Genomic DNA, 23,742 nt, shown 5'->3' with positions numbered 1-23,742 from the left:
CTAGGTCATGGGTTCAAATCACATCATGGTATTTGGAAGAAATTAAATTCAGCTAATAAATCTGAAGTTGAGATTCAGACCAGTGAGAATTAAACATTTGTTGATTGCCAGAAAAATATCTTCCATACTTACTTGGTCTAGTTCACATTTAACTCCAGAACTACGCTCGTTGTTGACTGCCAACAAGCCTTTGAAATGACCTAGCAAGCCACTGAGTTCAAGGACAGTCACAGATAGGCAACAAATATCAGCCTTTGTGGAAACATCCACATTCATGAATGGATTAAAAAAAACCATGTGACCCATCCTCCACTTCAAGTAGAATCTGATGTAAAAGAAAAGTTTGAAAGACCTCCAAGAAATGAAGGGAAAAAAAGTTATCACCAGAGCCTACAGATTGGGATAAATTTCATTGTTGTGCAAGGGAAGCCAAATGGACAGCTAAAAACTTGCCTGGATGTCAAAGATCTTGAAGAAATCCAATGTGGGAAGAGAAAACATCCACACCTCCTCTAGTGGTAAGTTCTGCGGGCAGGTTCTCAACGCTCCCCACCCAATCATAGAGTCCAGAGTCTCAGACATTAGGAGAGGTAGGCGGTCCCTAGGAAATTCCAATGACGTGACTTTTAAAATGGATATACCTGTAGTGGGGTAAAACTGATTAAATATTTCACAATGGAAGAGCAATACATCTGTTACAATGAAGGGAATGGTATTGCATTTGTGAATTTTTTTTGATCACGGTGGGACAGCAGGAGTCTCTGACTCAGATGGCCTCCTGTCAGTGAGGTTGCCACCATTGAACTGGCATTCTATCTCCACTGCAGCATTGGCCTGACTGCAGAAAAATGCTGGCATGCCTGAAAACTGGGGCTTCACTTATTTAAAATCATTTCCTACTTCTGTAGAGTGGCCAGATATATCTGCATCTCAGCTTATCACTGGGAGATGACTCCAGTGGTGGAAATGTGCCAGAACCTGCGCTGGTATCATTCTGGTCAGTGATAATGGGAACTGCAGATGCTGGAGAATCCAGGATAACAAATTGTGCAGCTGGATGAACACAGCAGGCCAAGCAGCATCTGAGGAGCCAAAAGCTGATGTTTCGGGCCCAGGGTCTAGGCCAAAACATCAGCTTTTGGGCTCCTCAGATGCTGCTTGGCCTGCTGTGTTCATCCAGCCGCACACTTTGTTATCCTGACATCATTCTCTCTATTTTCCGAGTCCCACAAGCTCTAACGCTCACTCCATGGGTACGGTTTGACTCTGCATTTTGTGGAAGTCTAAATTTTTTTTAAAAAACTTTGTTTTTCAAACATTTCTCTGTAATCTTCAGTCAATTTGGTACCATTGTGCTTGTTCAAACAATATGTTTTCTTTTTAATCGAGATTCCACTGTTAACATCTAATGTGTATCTAATATTTGATGATGCCTTTCCAAAGGTATTGTACCACATTGCACATTGGAGTGTTGATTCATGTGGAAATCAGTATCAGTGAACAACATTTTATAACAGTAGACAATGCATTTTTTTTTCCCCATCAAGTGCATCATGGCTTGTATTCAACATATTTTGACAGGTTACAGTTTTGATCTTTAGAAAGGACTAATTCATATTTCTCCCAGCGAGTCTTTTATTTAAAAGCAAACCGAATGTTAAAAAGCAAGTTAAATTATCAGAAAGAAAACAACTAAAGACAGGATTTTTAATGTTAAATAATAAATCAACAAACAGTTATAATTACAGGTCACTAAACTGTTTTGGAAGTTTTAGTAAAGAGTTGGTAATCGCCCTCATGTTTTGGGTCAGCGCCTCACTCCAGGAATTGAGTGTATAGCCTAGTTCTGCACTGTCTGCTTTGAAGTGGCTAGCAAGATAGGGATAGTGGTTAAAAAGCCTTGTGTTTATGATCAACACCATGGCTAGGTGGTGCCAGGAGGACCACAACATGTGGATTCAACAAAATGATTGAATAGCAACTGCTTGACAATAGGTGGCGCTGCTTATATGCTTACAGCACAAGTGGAAACAAAATTGTGATCATCAGTTTTCTATCCAAAACTAAATATTAAAGATAGAGATCATATCCAGTGCCGAGAATGTGGTTACGGAGTAATTTATAAGAGAGCAAAGAGATTGAATTTCATTGGGCATCAAAAACAACCAAAGATTTTCTTAAACTTGCACTGAGTAGAATTAGAGATAGCAGGAACTGCAGATGCTGGAGAATCTGAGATAACAAAGTGTAGACCTGGATGAACACAGCAGGCCAGGCAGCATCAGGGGAGCGGGAAGGCTGACATTGCAGGCCCAAAACGTCAGCCTCCCTGCTCATCTGATGCTGCTTGGCCTGCTGTGTTCATCCAGCTCTGCACCTTGTTGTCACTGAGTAGAATTACTCATGTTTGATGTATCGTCTTGTCTCATATGCAAATTTCATCAGGCAGGATGCTTTTAATGTTAATATTTAATTTTAAATATTATTTTTGTCGATCAAAACTAAGAGTTTTTACAAGGCTAGTTCTAGTTTATTTAATGAAAAAAACTTAATAGATTTGAAAGGAAACAAAGATCATGAACTCCGAAGATATCATCACACTTGTGTCAAAAGTTCTTTTGTGTTGACAACATCCATACATATGCAGACACATACAAGTGACTGGCTGATGTTGCTGGAGTCATTGATTCACAAACTCACTACCTTCACGTGTGTGGATTTTTTGTGGTTATCTTAGGCATTGATGAGTTAAGATGGCATGATGGCTCCTGGGCTATATAAGACACTTTAAAGAAGATGAACTGAGGGACAGGGGTGTCCCAGAAAATGGCAGAATAGTTTCCTGAGATTGTGGGACATTGCCACTAGCGGGACCCTCAGTGATGGAAAGGTGTACCAAATAAGGGTACTTACTGCCCTGCTACATTTTATTAGCATCAACCACCACACAGGGACTAACTGTCACTTTGAAAATTTCCAGCCATAGAGGATAGAGGAAGAAATTTATGATGAGCATTTACGAAGCACTAATTTGGCCCATGCATTTTTGGGAAAAATGTGAAAGTTTTAAAAAGGAGGTGGAAATAATTTACAAGCATTTTTACAATGATGAATATTATGTAGTGAGGTTGGAAATGGCGTGGTTGTCCTCCCCAGTGAAGAGAAGATGAGGAGATCTGATGGAGTTGTTTAAATTCGTGAGTACTCGACTGATAAGATAAAGAGAAATTGTTCCCATTGGTGGAAGAATTGAAAACCAGAAGAAACAAAAGGCTAAAGAACAAAAGGTGACATGAGGAAAACTTTTTTTTACACAGCAAATGGTTAGAATTTGGATTGCAGTAATCTGAAAAGGTGGTTGTAGAATTGTGTATCGTAGCTATCAAAGAGTATTGGATTATCAGAAAGAGAAATAAAATGTCCATGTTGTGGGGGAGGGTTGGGGAGGAAAGTCAATGTAGTTGCTATCACAGATGGATTAGGGTTAAATGGCCTCTTGTCCTAAACCTTTCTATAATTCTATGATGCCTTCTTTTTGTAGAAATATTAAAATATTGCCCCATATTAACTTTATAATGTCAGGAATCCTGTGGCGGAATTGCTAAGAAGAGCAGTTCTGGTCAGTACTTGTGTCTCAACCAGCACCCCCACTAAAACAAAATATGACTTATCTCATTGCTGTTTGTGGAATCTATGTAGCTATTTCAAAGTTTTTTCTTTGATAATGTGCAATTGTATAAAAGTTTGAATTACTGAAGGAACTTTAAGTCTTGCAAAGTAGGCACATTACATCTATATGCAAGCTATGTGCTCAAGGAACATGCAAAAATATCCAACGTCTGATCTCCTTTGTGCAATGTTAACTGGATCCAATCTACATATTGGGAGGAGTGCCCACTTTGTGTCAGGATTACTGTGCTGAGTAAGTGGACATCTATTATCACTTTTGCCTGTGACTTCTTTTTAACACCACATGAATTATAAATAGTGGAAGTCAAATTTTCGCTTGAAAGAAATGTTTCTATTTTAAGTTAGATGTTATGAGATTAGAACATTCAGATCTTATCAAATTGATAATGATTCCGGATCTGAGATCTTCTTTGTAGGCAGATAAGATCTCTCTAGACATATGTAGGCACATTCTTGATTATTCAGCATGGATTACAAATAACACAATATTATTCATATTACTGATGGTGATACTTCACAAGTCAGCGATGATATTACAAACTTAATTTAAAATGTAAGATTGTTTCACTTCAAAGCCAAGTGTCATTATGTTTTGTTTTGTTTTAAGAATGATATTGCCAGAGCTGAAGGTTAGGTTATTATGAAACAAACACAAAGAATGTTGAAGAAACTCAGTATGTACACTTAATGGTAAGATCCTGGAGAGTGTTGCTGACCAAAGAGACTTTGGAGTGCAAGTTCATAATTCTTTGAAAGTGGAATTGCAGGTAAATACGATAGTAAAGAAGAAATTCGGCATGCTTGCGCTCATTGGTCAATGCATTGCATCGAGGAGTTGGAAGGTCATACTGTAGCTGTTTAGGACTTTGGTTAGGCCACTTTTGGAATATTGTGTGCAATTCCAGTCTCTCTCCTATAGGAATGATATTGTGAAATTTGGAAGGGTTCGGAAAAGATTTACAAGGATGTTGCCAGTGTTGGAGGGTTTGAGCCATAGGGAAAGGCTGAATAGGCTGAGGCATTTCCCTGGAGAATTGGAGGCAGAGTGGTGACTTTATTGAGGTTTATAAAATCATGAGGGACAAGGTTAAGGTGAATAGCCAAGGCCATTTCCCTGGGGTGGGGGAATCCAAAACTAGAGGGCATAGGTTTAAGGTGAGAGGAAAAAGATTTAAAAGGGACCTAAGGGCAACTTTTTCACGCAGAGAGTGATACGTTTATGGAATGGGCTGCGACCGGAAGTAGTGGAGGCTAGTACAATAACAACATTTAAAAGGCATCTGAATGTGTATATGAATAGGAACAGTTTAGGGGAATATGGGCCAAAGTTTGCAAATGGGTCTAGATTTGTTTAGGATATATGGTTGGCATTGACAAGTCGGACCAAGGGTCTGTTTCCATGCTGTATGACTCTGTCTGGCAGCAGGCCAGACAGTGAAACAGAGCTAATGTTTTGAGTCCACTTTGAATCAACTTCAGTACCACTTGGAATTCACTTGCCAACCAAGCTGCACTCTCTTGCAATACAAATGTTCATTTTCTCCCTTGAATTTATAGTGTTGTAAAATGATCTGATGAGTGCAAGATGAAAAGCTTTGACAAAGTGTGTCTTTTGTCAACAAGAAAACAAGCATGTGGTTGTCATGTTGTACTGAGTTATACCAGTGCCACTACATTTGTTTGGTGCCTCTGGGCACAGGACTTTAATACCTTTGCCATCATTCACATGTTGCCCAAACAAATAAACAAAAAAACTTTTAAATTTTGAATGGCGCTCGACAATTCACTGAAAGCAAAATCAAAAATTGAACAAAATGCAAAAAGATAGACACAATGACTGTAGAAAAGGTAAACAACATATTTTATGAAATCAGTATTTTAAATCAATACCTATTTCACATCTATTGAATGCTGTTAAAACCTTCACTGATGTTTCATTTTCTTCTTCAATTTTGTTTTGTAATTGTGGACTGGGAGCTGCGAGTTCAAGACGATTTTGTACTTTGGGACAGCTTGTGCTAAAAGGAAAAGAACAAATCAAACATGTTTTGTTGTTTGCAATGCCAGACCTGGAGGCTAATTCTCGATTAAAAAGGTTCAGATCCAGCAGTAGATCCAGCAAACCTGGGGATAGCTTTGTGTTGATACAGACAGCAGAATGTGGCTATTAACTAGGTCTGTACCTGGGAAGTGGTTCTGGTAAGACTGGAAGAGGCCCTATTTTCAAGCTGATGGTAGACATTGAGTGGTAATTGAGGGCTCAAGAAGAGATGATCAGGCTATCAGGATGTAACCGCAACTGTTTTTTTGAGTTGTGTTTCCAGGGAGGTGAGCTTGACTGCTGACAACACACCATCAAGATATGAAAGCTCCTTGCAAAATCTCATACCAGTTTCTAGAAGTCCAAAGAGTAGAAAGCGGAGTTGGCACTGTTGTTGCTGCCTTTGCCTGGGTAAACTGAGAAGGTGACTCTAATCGGCAATTCCGGAATTGGAACCAAGGATCCCCATCTATCCCTGTGAAACAACGCATTATGAAAACCATTTAAGTTATCTGGTCAATTTTGTTGCTTTTAGTTATCCATTAACTGTTTGCTTGCTTTTTATGTGAATGAGAGCTGAGAACAAATGTTATGGGTTTATAGCATAGACATTAATTAGTTTACTGCTGTTTAAATTTCTCTCTGCTAAAGTTATTGTGTATTTAATAAATAGTTAAGACTTTGTTTAAGATCGAAAATGAAAATTAATTATTCACAAAGTCTGGGATTGGTTATTCCAAAGTCTTATTAGAACCATTGGAGTTACTGTTGGGGTTTTTTCAAAGTTTAATGTCACTGTATTTCGAATAGAGAGGTGGAAAGGCTGATTTGTTTCAGCTGTCTGTCTCTGTGTCATAACAACACTGAAATACAATTGTTATTTTTAGTATGCAAAATCAGCAGGAATGTTTCACACCCATTTAACACTAAAGGATAATTATGGACTTTTAGTGCAACCTCAGTTAATACAAAAGATACTAATATTTAAGGCAAGTTCACATGAAACAAGGTCATATTTTAGAGATTCCAAGAAGCAAGCTGATAAGAAATATCAGTATCCTGGCGTATTTATCCAAGGGCTAATCAAAAGTCTTAGAGAAGAACCACATTGCAACAAATTGACAGAGACAATTTTATGAAGTCTCTTGGAATGCCATCTTTCACCTGGAAAGAAAATACTTAGTTCCAGATCGTAAGGTATTTAGTTTCTCCATTATGTACAATTTTATATCACCTAAACCCAATTCATTTCACAGCAGCAGTTTAAAGTGTATAAAATTAATTGTGAATATGTTAAGAAATAGCTAGATTATTCAATGAAGGCTGTGTAAGCATAACATGGCACATGTAATATACCAGCCAGGTGTACATTTAATTTTTGCACACATAGAAGTAATATGTTAAAATCTACTTAAGTAGTAGCTTCGGCTGATAACATTTATATCCATGAAGGTTTATCGTATCATCTAAATATGAGGTATGCATAATGTATGATTTTAAGAATGTAATACAAAATGTTCTAATCCCTTACAGGGTATAATTTAATAATACACATGAAAGGATACATTTACAATTCTTAAACCAGTTACACCATCCTTCCTCCCCATCAGGAAGAGCGTGTGTATATTGACCAGAATTTTGTTCAGATAGCAACCATGAAGCTAATTGTACTGACTATTATAATGAAGTAAATCGGACAGCAATTCTCAAAGCCTGTTGTGAAAGGCTGTTTAAAAGTACTTCATTGCAAACTACAGAAGTGACTTTTAGAGATATTCTCGTGGTCTACAGAAGTGCGAAAACAACTGTGCACTGAAATCAAAGCAACAGTTTGGAATTGACTCATTTGTCCACTAATTCACCTCTAAAAATGTCCAAAACAATTAAGCATGGTGTATTCAGGAATATGTATATTTTTAATGGCTTAATAATGATAATTTCTGCCAAACAGCCTTGCTGACAGTGAAAGCTTATTTTCATAAATTGGAATCTCATTTCTCCAGATAATAATTGGTGTTGATGATATACTTCCTGTGCATCATTTATCTCTTCCTTGCCTGCCTATCCAAATCTTTGCTTTGTTTTCTGTGTGTGATTTATATCTAATTTACAGGTGAACTTTTCTAGACAAGGTGAGGTAGTCTGGATATGACTTCTGAAAATGGCATTGGATCAAGACCCCCTCCCAGTTCTAGGTTTCTCCTGGACAGGGCTGAAAATGGCAGAGAATTTCCATGTGAAGCTGTTGGGTAAGTCACTTAAATATTTAAATACCTCAGTAACTTGGGTTTTAAGTAAGGGTTCTGCCTTTAAAGACCAATTGACCTACTTTCTGAGCAGTTAGCAACTCATCAGTCACCAAACCAAGTGCACCGTAGGGAATGCCACTTTGGTGAAAATGACAGGGGACTGAGAAGCTACTGATCACTAAAAAATGATGAGTTGCTGTGATGGCCAGGTGAGAGGCTATTGCTCGCAGTACTCCTTCTCAAAGAATGTCTTCAGTGCTTGACAGGTAATTGTCAACTTATTGTGGGAACGTAGAGTCATACAGCATGGAAACAGAACCTTCATTCCAACTATTCCACACTAACTATGTTCCCGAACCAAACTAGTCCCACTTGCCTGCGTTTAGTCCATATTCCTCCCAATCTTTCCTATTCAATCTGATTGATTAAAGACTTACATATTACTAATGTATTACAGATATGTTAAAGAGGTGCCATACTGGGTCAGACACCAGGTCCACTCTAAAGGATGTAAATAGTTTTTGGACAGCTGTTAGTGACGTGAACAGCAGGGGCTGTTACTTCACAATTCTTTTGAACCAAATTATACTGAGAAAATGTGAATCAACACACTTTTGGTACCATCTTATGAAGTTGTTGATATCCCTTTGATTAGGAGTATTGGGCAGAAATTCAATCCACACTGCCGCAATAAGATTAATTCACTGACCTTTTCAAAGCTATGAGAACCAGTTTACGTTTTTCCCAAACTAATGAAAAGAAATTGCCTATATAGTAATATTTGCTTTTAAAGCAAACTTTAAGAAACTTGTGTTTCTAATGATTAGAATACATCCAGATACACTCATTCTTCACATTACATTTTTTCTTAGCTTTTATGACCAGGTTCCATTTCATCCATTTAATCTTCACACCAGACACAGTTAGATTACTCAGCCAACATTCTGTTACAAAAATCCAGTGAATAAATTTTGTTACTATATTTCCTCAAAGGAGCACCACAATGCATTTTATATTGCTCAAAGTCTAATACCGCTTAAACTCTGGTGCATTTTTCCATTTTGCTGAGGTTTTGCTATTTTGTCCTCTGTTTCCATTACGCCAGATTTGCTGGCAGTACTCATTTACGGTAATGCCTGGTTTGTTCAGGAGCTGCAGAAAATCCTTGTAACGTAGCCTGGTCCTGTTCCGACTATCTCTACCCTTTCCTATGTTGAACCCTGCTTTCATCGATGTTGCCTTGAAGTCACTGAGTATGATTTTAAGATGGAATTTTGTAATGGTTTGTGTGAATGTATTTTCCACAGCTCTGCAGTAATAAATCCCAGCATCATCTTCCTGCAAGTGACGTATGAGTAGACCAAGTCGTGTTTTGATTATTCTCGAATCATATTTTATCTGCATAAAAACCAAACATAGATATATAGAATAAGATATACCTGTAGTTTCTTAAAGATTCAATTATAATATTATGATAATTTAATGAATACACATTTATCATATTTTTAAAAATTAGATCCTTTGTTTTGTGAATACTTGTGCTTCTAAGAAAACACAATTATGGAATATTTTCCTCTTGCATTCACATGCCTATATTTAAGCTGTAGAAATTTGAAATTAATTTCAGCAACAAAATTCAATGAGAGAATCATTTTCAGAAGATTGCCTCAACAATGATTTTCACATTTTGTTTAGCTTGAGTCAAAACGAAGGCTAGTTTGCCAAAACCAGTGCAAACAATGTGATTCACAAACAAACTCTGTGCTACTTCAGTAATAAAGTGAAATTTCTCATCTAAACAATAACATTTCATAGAATCCCTTACAACTTAATATTACTTCAGATCATGAGTTTAATTTCTAACATCAGGTTTCTCACCATTGCCATTTATTCTATTTGCTTGTTAATAACGTATTAATAATTAAGCATAGCAGCTGTGCCAATTCAAGAGGTAAAACTTGATTATATTCAGTTTTGTAAAAGCTGTTATGCAATCTTAAATTTTAATGTAAATAAAGTTCTAAGATAATCATGAGCTGCAGAAATCTATTGGAAGTATTTTTTGTAATGATTTTTATAATGTAAAAAGCTATCCCTCACCATGCCTGTAAAGACCCCATCTACACAATAATATTGATATAGGGTAGATTGGCAAATCATCTGTCCTCAAAAAATATAATTATTGTTTGCTCACAAAAAATGACCAAAGCTGTTAATTAATGTGGTTGACTCATTACTGCCCTCTGGACAATTAGGGATGGGCAATAAATGCCGGCTTAGCCAGGGACACCCTCTTCCCCTGAATTAATAAAGGAGCTGATGCAAATTTTAGAAAAATCATTTACGAGCAGTAAGAATCAGGCTGCATTTAAACACATGGAGTAAATTGATATGGATTGTGGCAGTTTTCCAGGCTCAAAACATTTAGACAGCATACCTATCTCACAGTGGGACACCCTGTGACCAATCTGCACAAACTGCTGCCTGATTTTGGGCCTTTTTAGGGATCACAAGTGGATTGAGTAAAACAGCCAGCCTCTTAAACTTAAAAGTAGAATTTGCACATCTTTTAGACAACCTCAACTGGATATTAGAAGGCTTAAGATTTGTTAACCGCTCGTTGGATGGCAACAACATGCAAAGTAAATTTTTTTTCATGTTCCTGTCCGGCCAATGGGAGCAGGAATACGGACCAAAATCCATGGATTAGTATTGATTCTTCAAAGTTAGAAGCATTAAAATAAGCTTGGTTTTAAAACAAGATGTGTAAGGTTCCCTTTAAAAGAATGAGATATTACCAATTTGACATGGAAAATATCTCTGATCAAGACTATTTCCAGGGTTAAAATGAAAACGTGATGACAATAGAGAACAGGAAATATATTGTTGGAACAATGAACAAGGAAGTATTCATTTCAGTAAACTCTATAGCCTTTTAAGAGGTTGAAGGTCCAGATGTCTCTTTACAGATAGATCAAATTGATTTTTAAAGTCAACATACCTTTAATTTGCAGTAAAACCATCCCAATGAGTCCACAAATGATTGATATTCAATTTTCTATCAACATCATATGCTAACACTAAAGTAGTGACATGCATCTGCAGCTCGTGAATGTTCTATTTTACTAGAAATGACACTGTTTTGCTAACATGATGATGCTTTAGGCATTTTTAATATTTCCACACTTAACAAGCTCCATGAATGTTAGAAAACTGCCCACGAACTGAATATTTCATTTCAGTCATGGAAGTGTTAACATGATTTAATTGTAGAAAGAATGTGAACGTATATGTCAACATACTCATTGTCTGATTGAGAATCAAACAAGTCCCATGAAATATATCTGAAAGATTTATTATGCAACTCCAACGATTTTCAGTGTTAGAAAGCAACATTCAGATTCATTACCTCTTCTTGTTGGCCATTGAGTGATCGCTGAACAGACCAAATGACTGATGTTTGCTGTGACCTTGGACTGCATTCCAGAAATGTTGAATTATATTGCACTCCAAAAATTAACTTCTTTTCGGTTAGTACATTCTTTGCATCTATGTAATAAATGTTTATTATGGGAATTAGCAAGAAAAAAAATCGTAATGGATGATAATTTCATTCTCATAAATACCAGCAAAGGCAGAACAATTTGAACAACCCATGTTTAAAACATTCCAGGTTCAAAATAAAAACAGATGATGTAGAAAATGCTGATTAATTTTTTTCCACCAAATTATACTTTATTCATAAAATGTGTAAAAGGGCGTTCTGTCGCATTTCAAATTGGACATTAAAGAAAATACAATAAAATTATTATTTTTTCCCCACACAGCATGTTCCACTTTGTGCCTCAATACAATTGTAATTAGACATGATATTTATAACATGCATTCCATGTCATGGCCCAAGGTGTTCTGTGCAGTTTCCAGGCCTTTATTGGTTTAATGTTATAATCATTAGTTTTTGCAAAAAAAATTATTCCATGCCCATGCAGAATATGTGCCAAAACATCAACAAAGGGACACTGGGTTGAACATTAACTTCCAAAAACAGGTAGGTTACAGCCATGTCAGAGGTTAAAACACAGGATGTCTGGACCAAAAAGACTTTGCATTCACTCACCTTCATGTTTTAACAGAGGTTGGAGAAGATATTTGTGATCAACACATTCAGGGAAGTGGATTGGTCATTTAAATATTATAATTAGGCTGCACAGCATCATTAATTATAACTTACTATTATTACCCCATAAACATGTGCATGAAGAATGCAATATTTATACATTGTATAATGTATGAATAGTTAGGTGTAATTAATGTTTGCTGAATCCTTTAAATATACCCAGTTGCTTGTGTGATGAGATAACATAAACATTGTTGCATCAGGTAAAACACCCTGCTGGAGGCATGATGTGCTGAATCTACTGGTTAGTAATTACTCTTTTAGGGCTAAGAACAGGCATGTTTCCTCCAGGCTCAACAAGCTAATTCAATAAATCCTCCCAGTATACTCTTTCTGGTCAAACTTCCCAACCCAAGAACAATCAGACTTCCCAACCTTAACTCCATGATTGGCAACTGCTGGAGGAATATCTTATTCATCCCTCCATGCTCAAGAGCTTTGAATCACCAAGGCGCCTTAGTCTGAAAACGGGATGTGACCACCAACGGATTTCTTTGCTGCCCATGAACTGGATGCCTTGGGCCAGCACTGGATTCCCCCATTCTCCCAAATCCATGATCTTTCTTAGATCCCAAATTTATCTATCTGTTTTCATAGGCATTGGCTTTGTGAAGCAAGCTTACTGTCAGTCAGGCTGTGGTGGACAGTAAACTTGTAAGATTATCTATTTGGAAATATAGGTTTGATTGAGGAATGAAAATAATTAATTAGGTAGACTGCACATGCTATTAATTTATACAGTACTGAGCACAGATGTCAAAATGATATAAGCAGTAATTTAATCGCCAAAAAGAAGGCCTGCCAAGATGCTTGGCAACATTGCACCTAGTGCGCAAGTATTAACTAAATATTGGGAAATTAAATACCTTTGCAGATAAGTCTTTAATAAAAGATTCTTTTAAGATTGAAAATATAAGGGAGAGGTGAAAAGGAAGTCCAGATAGACATATAAAACATCACAAATAAATTGACTAGATAAAATCTCACAACTTCATAAAGGAATCGTCAATACATAATGTTAAATGATACGGCATCATGTGAAAGTGGGAGCAACCAATACAGAGTGTTAACAATAGATTTGCAAAGAAGGAGGGTGCAAAAATTTAAAATTAAGACCCTGCCACTGAAATTTCAATGCTATTAGAAACCATCAGATAATACTTCTCAAAAGAGATTTTCTTCCATCAGGAGAAGAAACCTTACTTGCTTGGAGTTTTAAAGTAAAGTTTTACTTAAATGTTGATATATATTCTATTCACGGTTCTTATCTTCCTAGTTGAAATATCTGGGTCATTTATAGTACATAGCACATCACACACAGTAATGGGCCCTTCACCCCACAATGTTGTTCCAAACATGGCACCAAATGAAACTAATCCTTTCTGCCTGCCTGTGGTCCATATCCCTACATTCCTTGCTGATTCATGTGCTTATCTAAAAGGTCCCTAAATGCCCCTATAGTATCTGGCTCCACTACCACCCCTGGCAATGCTTTCCAGACTCCTATCACTCACTGTGTAAAAAACAAGCTCCTCATGTCTCCTTTGAACTTTTCCTACCCTAACTTTAAATGCATGCCCCCTAGTGTTAGACATCCCAACTGTGGGGAAAAAAAATTCTGACTGTCAACCTGATTTATGCATCTCATAATTTTATAGACTTCTACTAAGACTCGAGTCAGTCTCCGCCACTCAAGGGAAAACAACTTGAGTCTTTCTAGCCTCTCCTTACAGCTCATACCTTCTATTCCAGGCAGCATCCTGGTAAACATTTTCTGCATCCTCTCCAAAGCCTTCATATCTTTCATGTAATGTGGCGACCAGAATTGAATACAATACTCTAACAGCGGCCTCACCAAAGTCTTATAAAGCTGCAAGATGACATCCTGACTCTTGTGCTCAGTTCCTTGATCGATAAAGGCAAGCATGCCATACGTCATCTTTACCACCCTGACTACTTGCATGGCTACTTTCAGGGAGCTGCGGGTTTGAATCCCAAGATCCTTCCATACGTCAAAGCTATTCAGAGTCCTGCCATTAATTGTATACTTTTCCTTAACATTTGATCTCCCAAAGTGCAGCACCTCATACATACTTAAATTCCATCTGCTATTTCTTTGCTATATCTGCAACTGATCTATATCCCACTGTATTCTTTGACAACCTTTTACACTACCCACAACTCCACTGATCTTTGTATTGTCTGCAAATTTATTAACACACCCATCTACATGGATGTAAGTTTATGGTGTAGCAAACTTTTATTAAAATCAAGCAGGCAGTTTGGAGGAGGAAAACATTCTTAAGCAGCTTCTTCCCTGATGGGATGGTTATCTAAATCTTACAACTCCAAAATTGAACATTTGTGGAATTGGCTAGCTTGAAGTTATCAGATAGAAGCTGTCAGGGAAATAATTTTGACAGAAGATAGCTTCAAGTGCCATAAATTATTCAGCCCCACTTAACTTCTGCGGGACTTTTGTGAATTTTCACCCCACACAGAAATCAGTTACAAGTTAAAATGTTAGCTTGGTTTGGCCAGAACTGTCTCCATTAACTGTGAATAAAAGAAAAAGTTCAACTGATGCAGAATTCAGTGTGCGGTAATTGCTATGTTAATGTGTGTATACTCACAGTCCTCCTGATCCCAACACTGAATTATTGGGTCTCCATGCTTTACATCTTGACGTCTGATCTGTCTAATTGAAAATTAAACACATTTTTTGTCATTAGATTTAAATAGCAACAAAATCTTTTGTATTTGTATGAGTCCACAGATATTGCTAGTGAATTATTAAGACTGTCTATTTGTACAATGTTGGCTGAAGACCATGTATAATGTGTGAGTGAGGATGGCAGAGCTAAATACAAATGCTGGTGCTAGTGCAGTTGGCTAAAAATTGCTACAAAGGGAGTGAAATTTGACATTGTAACTCATCATCCCTTTCAATACTGCTAACACCTTACTTTCCTATATATCTATTGCCCAAGTTGCCACACACTGTAATGGCTTTCACCCTTTCCTCTTCTATATCCTCATCATTCACTTCCACAAAATGCATGAACAATAGAATTCCTAGAGGGAAGCCCAGGATGTCAACAAGCACAACCTATCTTAAAATCCCAACAGCTTTAATTAGCAAATATGCAATGTATTCTATGTGATGGAAGTGACTCCACACAAAACCATTCTTCTGGATGATTTTTCAATTTGTCAATCTCTTCTTGCACTGTACGAACTCAGCAATAACCATTTTTACAGGGGATAGAAAGCATGAAGAAATAATTGGCAAGTCTTATACGGTGGATTAGTAAATCCACTCCTTCAATTGTTTTGTGTGAGATCAAGGGAGGGGAATAGTAAAGGCCACTTTGTTTGGGATTGATAAACTTTTTCCACTGGCGGAGTCCTGTTCCATTTTTATTTGCCAGGCTGCCACCAAACCAGGAAAACCCAGATATAACAGTAAGAAGTGCCTGTCACTTGAGTTTGCTGAACTGAGCTGATGAAATTTCAGTTGACATTGTCCTTCTCACTACAATGATAGAAATTTCCAGATCTGCCAATGGTGTTTAAAAAGATGGCGGTTATCATTTCTCTTTGGACTGCTACCATGGATTTCTATTCTTAATTTATATTTTAGATTTTTGGCATTTGTGGATCTCTTTCTGTTTTCATTGCCTGGTTCACAGGTATTCAATTGTGGGTCATAGGCATTACTGCCTAGACCTGCATTTTATGCCTATCCCAAGTGATGGCAAAATAATTTTGTATCGTAATCATTTGTACTCTATGGTCAATGCATCTTTTCTCTGATCTGTTTGTATCAATACTGCAAAACTTAAAACATTTGACTTTCAATACTCAGCAAGTGGAATCTACATGAATACACTTAGAACAGTGTTCCACAAATCAAAATTCTTTCCTGATCTAGCATGCCTCCTGATTCTAATTCTACAACATTACAAGCAGGTCCTATTATATTACAGGAAAAAAATACTTTTAACTATTTATAATGAAGCACAACATCTATAAATGTCTGCGAAACATTACACCTCAACAGAAACTACACTAACTTTATCACACTTACCTTTTTGGTGCTGGCACATATCTGCAACATGAATTCCCATCCCATGCACAGTAGGGATCTCGAGCAAGGCAGCATTCTGAGCAAGCTGTGCCATATGCTCCACACCTCTGCAGAGCAAGTTGCACGACACCATCCTTTGATCCAGCATAAATCTGCTTCTGTAAGTTATAGTAAAGAAGCTCAATTACAGAGTCTGTTAAGGGCTCAACACTCTCAGTACATTGCATGCAATGTATGACAAGAATACTCAGTTTTTGCCTGTCAATGTATTTTGTAAGTTTAAAGACTGCTTCTGTGGATGGTTCATTTGGTGTGTGGTACTAGTGCACGCTGAAGCACATAGGCACATAGAAGACAATAGCAATTGGGATGGGGGTTGGAAACCAAAAACAGGAAGGCCAGCAGAACCCAATGACAAAATTGCCCTGCTTGGAAAAATTGTTCCTATGAAGGATGATATAAGATTGATGAGCATTTAGGATGGCCAGAGCAGTATTGGGAAGGAGAGAAGAAATGGCATGATATAGGAAGGATAGGATGGTATGTGAGGAGTGAATAAGATAATGGAATTGCTAAGTGTACACAGAAGCCACAAAATTGTCTGATTCAAGATATTCACATGTTGTTCTTTGTGCTAACAATGAAGATTGACTGCACTTAAATGAACAAGTTTCAGAAAATACTTCAAGTGAATTAAGAGAATTAGCATTGATTGTGTAGATGAAGAAAGTTATCATAGGTTACACAGTCTAGACTTACTACTCTTAACAGAAAAAAGGCATAACAGCACAGAAATACAAGCTAAAGGATGGGACAGTTATAATGGTACTACAAAACATGAATCCTAAACCAGAACTTTGAAATGGATCAAGATTGGTAGTGAGGATGCATTTTCTTCTATTATCAATTATAAATAACAAATAATTATAAATTACAATCAGCAGATTTTGAAGGAATAAAATCTACATTCCTCAAATAATATTGAACCAACTGAATGTAAAACCATCTCAATTTGGTAGAGAACAAACCCCAGTTGGCCTTTCATATTCTTAGGCTACAAACAAGTCACAAAGCAAGACTATTGATAAAATTTATATTCCTAGACCTGTTTTACATATGGGAAGATGCATATGGCTTTTTCCAAAGTGAAAATCTTTGTATTGTTAAAGTCTTTAGTGAACTAATTTAAAGAAATACTGTTGCAATAATGTTTAATGCAAACAAGTTCCTTCTCTTCATGTATCTCAAGTTGTAAAACATCCCATACACTGTAAGGATTATTTGCATTACAATTCTGGTAAAGCTCAAGTCATTTCAATGTTCTCAAAGCTGTCAACAGGAGATATTACGAAGTCATTCAGTTTTTGTGTTAACTAAATTTGTCCAGAAATTGTAACCATCTTTGTCTGCAACAACTCTTATTCAGAATTTTCTTTTACAGGTTTTATTTTCCGCACCACTTTTGTAATGAACCTAGTGACAAATGTCACCTTATAGTTCCACAAATGGCCAGAATACCACTTAAGTGATTACAATGTGTAGAGCTGGATGAACAGAGCAGGCCAAGTAGTATCTTAGGAGCAGGAAAGCTGACATCAGCTTTCCTGCTCCTAAGATGCTGCTTGCCCTGCTGTGTTCATTCAGCTCTACACCTTGTTATCTTGACAAATGTCACCTTATAGTTCCACAAATGGCCAGAATACCACTTAAGTGATTACAATGTGTAGAGCTGGATGAACAGAGCAGGCCAAGTAGTATCTTAGGAGCAGGAAAGCTGACATCAGCTTTCCTGCTCCTAAGATGCTGCTTGCCCTGCTGTGTTCATTCAGCTCTACACCTTGTTATCTTGGAATCTCCAGCATCAGCAGTTCCTATTATCATTTCAGTGATTGTTGCTTTCTTTACATTCACCGTACCCCCGCTTTCTGTTAACACAACAAGCTTCCAGCAGAGGTCGTTGGAGAGAAACCTGGAGTGGAAAATAGCCGTTTTGTTTCACTTCATTGCCAGGGATGCTGTGACGAAGGGTGGAATATTGTTGAGCTGTCAGGAGCTCTTACATCACTAGAGAGGTAGCAAGGGTTCATGTTGCCCCTTTTCATGAAGGACTGCTGAAACACAAGCCAATTGGGCAGTATAGCTCTATATTTCTAATCTGAATTTCTTGTCAAAAATGCAGAGTCTTCTCATTTTGTGAAACAATTGGATTGGAGTTGCAGTCTACAAGAGATTGCCATACCTTGGATAGTCTGGCCACATATTTCCCAACCTGTAGGGACTCATCAAACTTTATTTCCAAAGTGTGCTTTGTTTTAAGAAGAGGACTGATGCTGCTGAGGTATCTGTGGATGAAATTTCAGTGGCTGCATAAAGAAAAATTTGCAATGCCACACCAATACAGTATCAGGAAATTTCAAAGACTAAGCAGAAAGAGATAATGGAAAGCCGACTCTCTTAGTAGGAGGTATCATCTGCAGACATGTTTGTGTTTCATCCTTCCAGGGATATATAAACAAAGGAGTTAAAAACAATATTTAATTGTGATCTGTGTGTGTTAGTGGCCTGGGGTTATAGTGTCTGGACTTAGATGCTGTGAAGGTCTTAGGTTTGAGGGCAGCCATTAAACATGCCTGCACCGCAGGTAAAGGAAGGGAAAAGGAATTTTCTCACTGAGAGCTTCCAGTTAGCTACTTTCGAAATGAATCAAGGCAAAAGAATTTTAATCGAGCTGAAAAGCCAAGAATCTCAAAAATTGGTGACAAATGTTCATGCTATCAGGATTGTAGTGGTTGCAATTTTCTATTATTCACTCTTCATGAATGACCCTGAGACTGATCCATATATTTCTTAAACATTTTTTGGACTCATTATTTATTCCTAATCTGTGTATGTGGGGGCAAGGGAGTTGGTGGTGGTGTGGGGTGGGAGGTGGTGAGCGTGAGTATGTGAATACAGAAGGAGAGCCAGTTCATCCTTCTTCAGCTAGAAGCTTAATAATTTCCCAACTGGAACTGTAACATGCTGGGGAATCTTGTCTCGTAACTGCCCATAACACTTGTGGAATAAATAAGGGTACCTAGCGGATGTGGTGTGCTTGGATTTTCAAAATGCTTTCATAAGGTCTCTCACAGGAGGATAGTAATCAAAGTTCATGTACTTGGGATTAGGGATGGTGTATTGGCAAGGATAGAGAATTATCAAACCAATAGAAAACTATGTAGGAGTAAAAAGGTGATTCTCAGGTTTGTAGGCTATGGGGTACTGCAAGGATTACTGCGTGGGCCCAACTATTCACAAACCATATCGTTGAGTTGAATTTGAGAACCAAATGTAATACTTATCTTAGTTTGCCGATGACAGAGATTTAGATGGGAATGTGAATTGTGAAAGGGATGCAAAAGGCTTCAAGGGGATTTGCACAGGTCGCAAGAGTGGGCCAGAATGTATGGCAAGTGGAATATAATGTGAGAAATAATGAGGTTTGGTAAGATAAGTAAGAAATTAGAGTATTTCTCACATTGTGAGAAGATTGGGAACTGTCAATGTCTAAAAGGACCTTGGTGCCTTTGTTGATACTGGACTGAAAGCTAACATGCAGATTTAGTAAACAATTTGGAAGGCAAGTGGTGTACTGGCTTGTAGCATAAGCAGATTTGAGTACAAGAATAAAGTCACCCTGTTGCAATTATGTAGAGATTTGGTAAGAGGACACCTTAAGTTTTGCTCACAGTTTTTGGTTTCTTTACCTGAAGAAAGACATACCAGTCATAGAGAGACTGTGATGAACATTCACAAGTTGATCATTGGGTGGGGAATTGCCTTCAAAGCGAGATTGAGGGGACTGAGCCTGATTACTCAGGACTTTGGAAGATGATGTGATTGAATTGAAGTATACAAACATATTTTAGAACTGTACAAGGTAAATGCTGGAAGGAGGCTTCTGGGTGTTCTTGCACCAGGGGGCACAGCGACAGAATAAGAGCTATGCTATTTGGGACTGAGATGAGGAGGCATTATTTTCACAGAGGTGACAACTCTTTGGAACTCTTTACCCCACTGGTTGTTGAGGCTGTGGCAGGGTATATTCAAGATTGAGATTGACAGATTTCTAGATGTTAAGTATATTAAGGGATATGAGGATCATGCAGAAAAATGGAATTGAGGTAAAAGATCAGTCTTGATCGTAGATGAGTGATGAAATAGGCCTGAGGAGCTGAATGGTCTTTTATTCCTATACCATGTGTTTGAGAAAGTAGAATCAATCTAACCCTCATTCCTTTGCAAGAACAGTTTATCTGAAGGTTAATAATAGTTGTCTTTGACTATCACTCCAAATTACACACCTGGTTACAACTGGATGTTTTTAGTTTTGCAAATGTGGTGCCTATGAAATTGCCGTATGTGTTACTCTCAAAACTCAATAGGAAGCAACAATTTCCAGTAAACCAAAGTGATAAATGAAAAGAAATTGTCGATCCAAATACAACCATTGATATATGAATTTTGCTGCATTTTGTTTAGATTGCTTACCTGTTTTGCAGATATTTCCAATGTTAATACTGGAGTTGACTCCTATAAAAATGTAAATATTGGCAGTTAGGTACAACTTAATAACTTGCCTTGATAGTTATTGAAAAACCATGGTGACATTTACAAGAACTGTAGCAACAAATTCGGTGTGAATTTGTTTAATAATTTCTCTCCTACAGTAAAAGGTTTATAAAAAAACAACTTGCATTTATGTGGAACTTTTTGTGATCCTTAGACATAATAATGAGTAGGTAGTTAATTTCTGTGATGTTGATTGAGGGATACCTATTGTACAGAACGATGTGAATGACTTGATTTCTCTTCTCCAAAACAGTGCTGTGGGGACTTTTATGTCCACCTGAAGTGACATCTCCAACTGCACAGGACCCAGTCAGTTTTGCTTGGAGTGTCAGCCTTGATTTAAGTCTTGTAATGGGACTTGAAATTGTAACCTTCCAACTTGAAAGGCAACAGACCTAACAACTATGCCACTTTAGAACTCTTGGCAATAATACCACAAACACTATTAATGATTCTCAGCAAACATAAAAAATAACAAATTACTAATCTACACTTATTATTTTGTTTGCTGACCATGATTTCTTGTATTCATGCTGAGTGGAAATAGTCAGTGAATCAATTTTCAAAGACTGTTTGGTTCAGACATGAATTGTTCACTTGTCAAGTTTCAAGTAAACTGCTGGATTGAAATTCCAGGACTGTGTAATGTTCTGTGATTTTTCAACAAGACATCAGCTACATTAAACCACTTAGATTAACAATTTATCAAGCTCATAGATATCAAGCTACTGTGAAGCGATACTTCCTGGGTGATTTACTTTATTGTGCAAGTCTCTTGGATTGGCTGGTTTAATTTATTAGTGTTGGAGTCTATTGCTGTTCTGCAGTTAGAACTGCAAGACTGAATTTTATCATTTAACCATTTTTTAAGCATCATTAGCATTTAGTATTTTCTTTGACACTGCCAAAACAACTTAATTTGTTTTAAGCTAGGCTTTGATTTTCTTCACAGTCTGAAGGATATTATTAAATTGGAAAAAGTGCAGAAAGGATTTACAAGTATGTTATTGGGACTACAGGGTTTGATTTATAAGGAGAGGCTAGATAGGCCAGGACTTCTTTCCTTGAAGTGTAGGAGTTTGAGGGGTGGCCTTTCAGAGGTTTGCAAAATTGTGACAGGTGTAGATAAAGTGAATAGCAAATGTCTTTTCCCTAGAGAGGAGGAATTCAAAACTGGAGGGAATAGTTTTAAGGTGAGAGGTGAAAGCTTTTAAAGGCATCTGAGGGGCAACATTTTCAGGCAAATGATGGTTCATATGTGGAATGAACTGCCAGAGGAAGTGGAAAATGTGGGTACAGTTATAATATTTAAATAACATTTGGGCAGGCACATGAATAGGAAAGGTTCAGAAGGATAGGGCCAAACACAGGGAAATGGGACTCATTTAGCTTGGGAAACTGGGTCGACATGGACTGATGGATTGAAGGGTCTGTTTCTGTGCTATATGACTCTTTGAATCTATGTAACATTTCAGCATTTTGTGGACTCTGCAATCATCTCATATTCATTGTGTCTTTGTAACAGTAGGTGCTAAACCCTATAAAGCTTTAATGCCTTGCACATTTAAGATTCTATATCAAATGACTAATATGTAGATCGGAAAAAGATTTTTAAACTTGTATTAATAAACAACATATTGTAAGAGGCGATAATCCAAGACTGATAGTGAAGCAGTCCGCGTTCATTTGTAACAAGATATGGACATTGTTCTGGCTTGGGTTGATAAATTGCAAGTAGCAAGCACAACAGAGCACACAATACCATGTCAAACAGAAGAAAATCTAAACATTTTCTGTTGACTTTCAATTGTTTTACCATCCATTGTTGAGCCTCCCACTGTCAATATTGTGTATGCTGTCACTGATTAGAAACTGAATTAGTTTGTGCTCAGTGGTAGCCAACCAGCTATATAAATGCAATAGCATATCAGAGGCTAGGAATCCTGCAGCAAGTAATTCTTTTCCTGTTTCACCATAGTGTGTCCACCATCTACAAGGCAAATGTCAGAGATGTGATGGAAAGCTCTGCACTAGCCTGAATGGGTGTGCTCCAACAACATTCAAAAACCTTACGTACTTTCCAGGACAAAGCAGTCTGCTTGACCCCATGCATCACATTAAACATGCATTCCCTTTACTACTTCATAGTGGCAGCAGTATTTACCATCTTCATCATACATCACAGCAACTCAGCTCAGCATCTTCAACAGCACCTTCCAAACCTGCAACCTCTACCATTTATAAGGCAGGAGTGTATAAGAACACCTGTGGAAAAAAATGTTCCCCTCCAAGCTACACACTAATCCACCTTAAACTTTACTTTACTGTTCCTTCACTGGTGCTGGCTCAAACTCCTCTTTAACAGCACTCTGGGTGTCGCTACTGCTGTCTCCCCACCTCCCAATCCCCGATCCTCCTCCGCCCCTCCTGGGACAAGAACAGTTCAAGAAGGCAACGCACTACTATCTTTATCAGAGCATTTAACAATTTCTAATAAAGGCTGGCCAGGCCAGTAATGCTCACATGCCTTGAATCAAAAAAAAGTTATCAGCAGTTGAAATGGAAGGGCGAAGTGCCTGCAATTTTTTAGTTTGCATGACTTGGGAAATTGAATCCTAAAAGCCAGATAACAAACCTTTTTTTTGAACACTGGAAACAGAATGTTTGTAAAATTACCAGTTATTTATTATGAATTTAACCAGTTTTAGAAAGAAAAAGTAAAATATATAAGGTTAAAAGTCGATTAATGCAGTATATTTATATATCAACAATATATAAATATTGAGGTTTTTAAACTTGCTATCTAAACTATATCGTTCTTGCAAATGTTTACTTCTCCATCATAAATGCATGTCTTATTTCATGGTATCAATATTTTTGAATC

At 37.4% G+C, this 23,742-nt stretch overlaps 1 protein-coding gene across 1 annotated transcript in view; it reads right to left on the bottom strand.

Moving 5' to 3' along the window:
- Nucleotides 1-7,248: 7,248 nt before the first annotated feature.
- The window catches only part of LOC125462883 (semaphorin-3D-like), an 83,810-nt gene continuing 67,316 nt past the window's right edge, over nucleotides 7,249-23,742 (bottom strand). The window contains exons 13-17 of the mRNA XM_048553344.2: nucleotides 20,778-20,819; nucleotides 16,248-16,405; nucleotides 14,791-14,855; nucleotides 11,390-11,529; nucleotides 7,249-9,378 (exon numbers count right to left, since the gene is read on the bottom strand). Of these exons, the coding sequence (XP_048409301.1) occupies nucleotides 9,007-9,378; nucleotides 11,390-11,529; nucleotides 14,791-14,855; nucleotides 16,248-16,405; nucleotides 20,778-20,819 (777 nt within the window). The 3' untranslated portion in view covers nucleotides 7,249-9,006. The remainder of the gene's footprint in view (nucleotides 9,379-11,389; nucleotides 11,530-14,790; nucleotides 14,856-16,247; nucleotides 16,406-20,777; nucleotides 20,820-23,742) is intronic.

The sequence above is a fragment of the Stegostoma tigrinum genome, chromosome 21 (genome assembly GCF_030684315.1).
Source record: "Stegostoma tigrinum isolate sSteTig4 chromosome 21, sSteTig4.hap1, whole genome shotgun sequence".
Taxonomy (NCBI): Eukaryota; Metazoa; Chordata; class Chondrichthyes; order Orectolobiformes; family Stegostomatidae; genus Stegostoma; species Stegostoma tigrinum.
The sequence above is the reverse complement of the archived record's forward strand: the minus strand, read 5'-3'. Positions and strand labels throughout refer to the sequence as shown.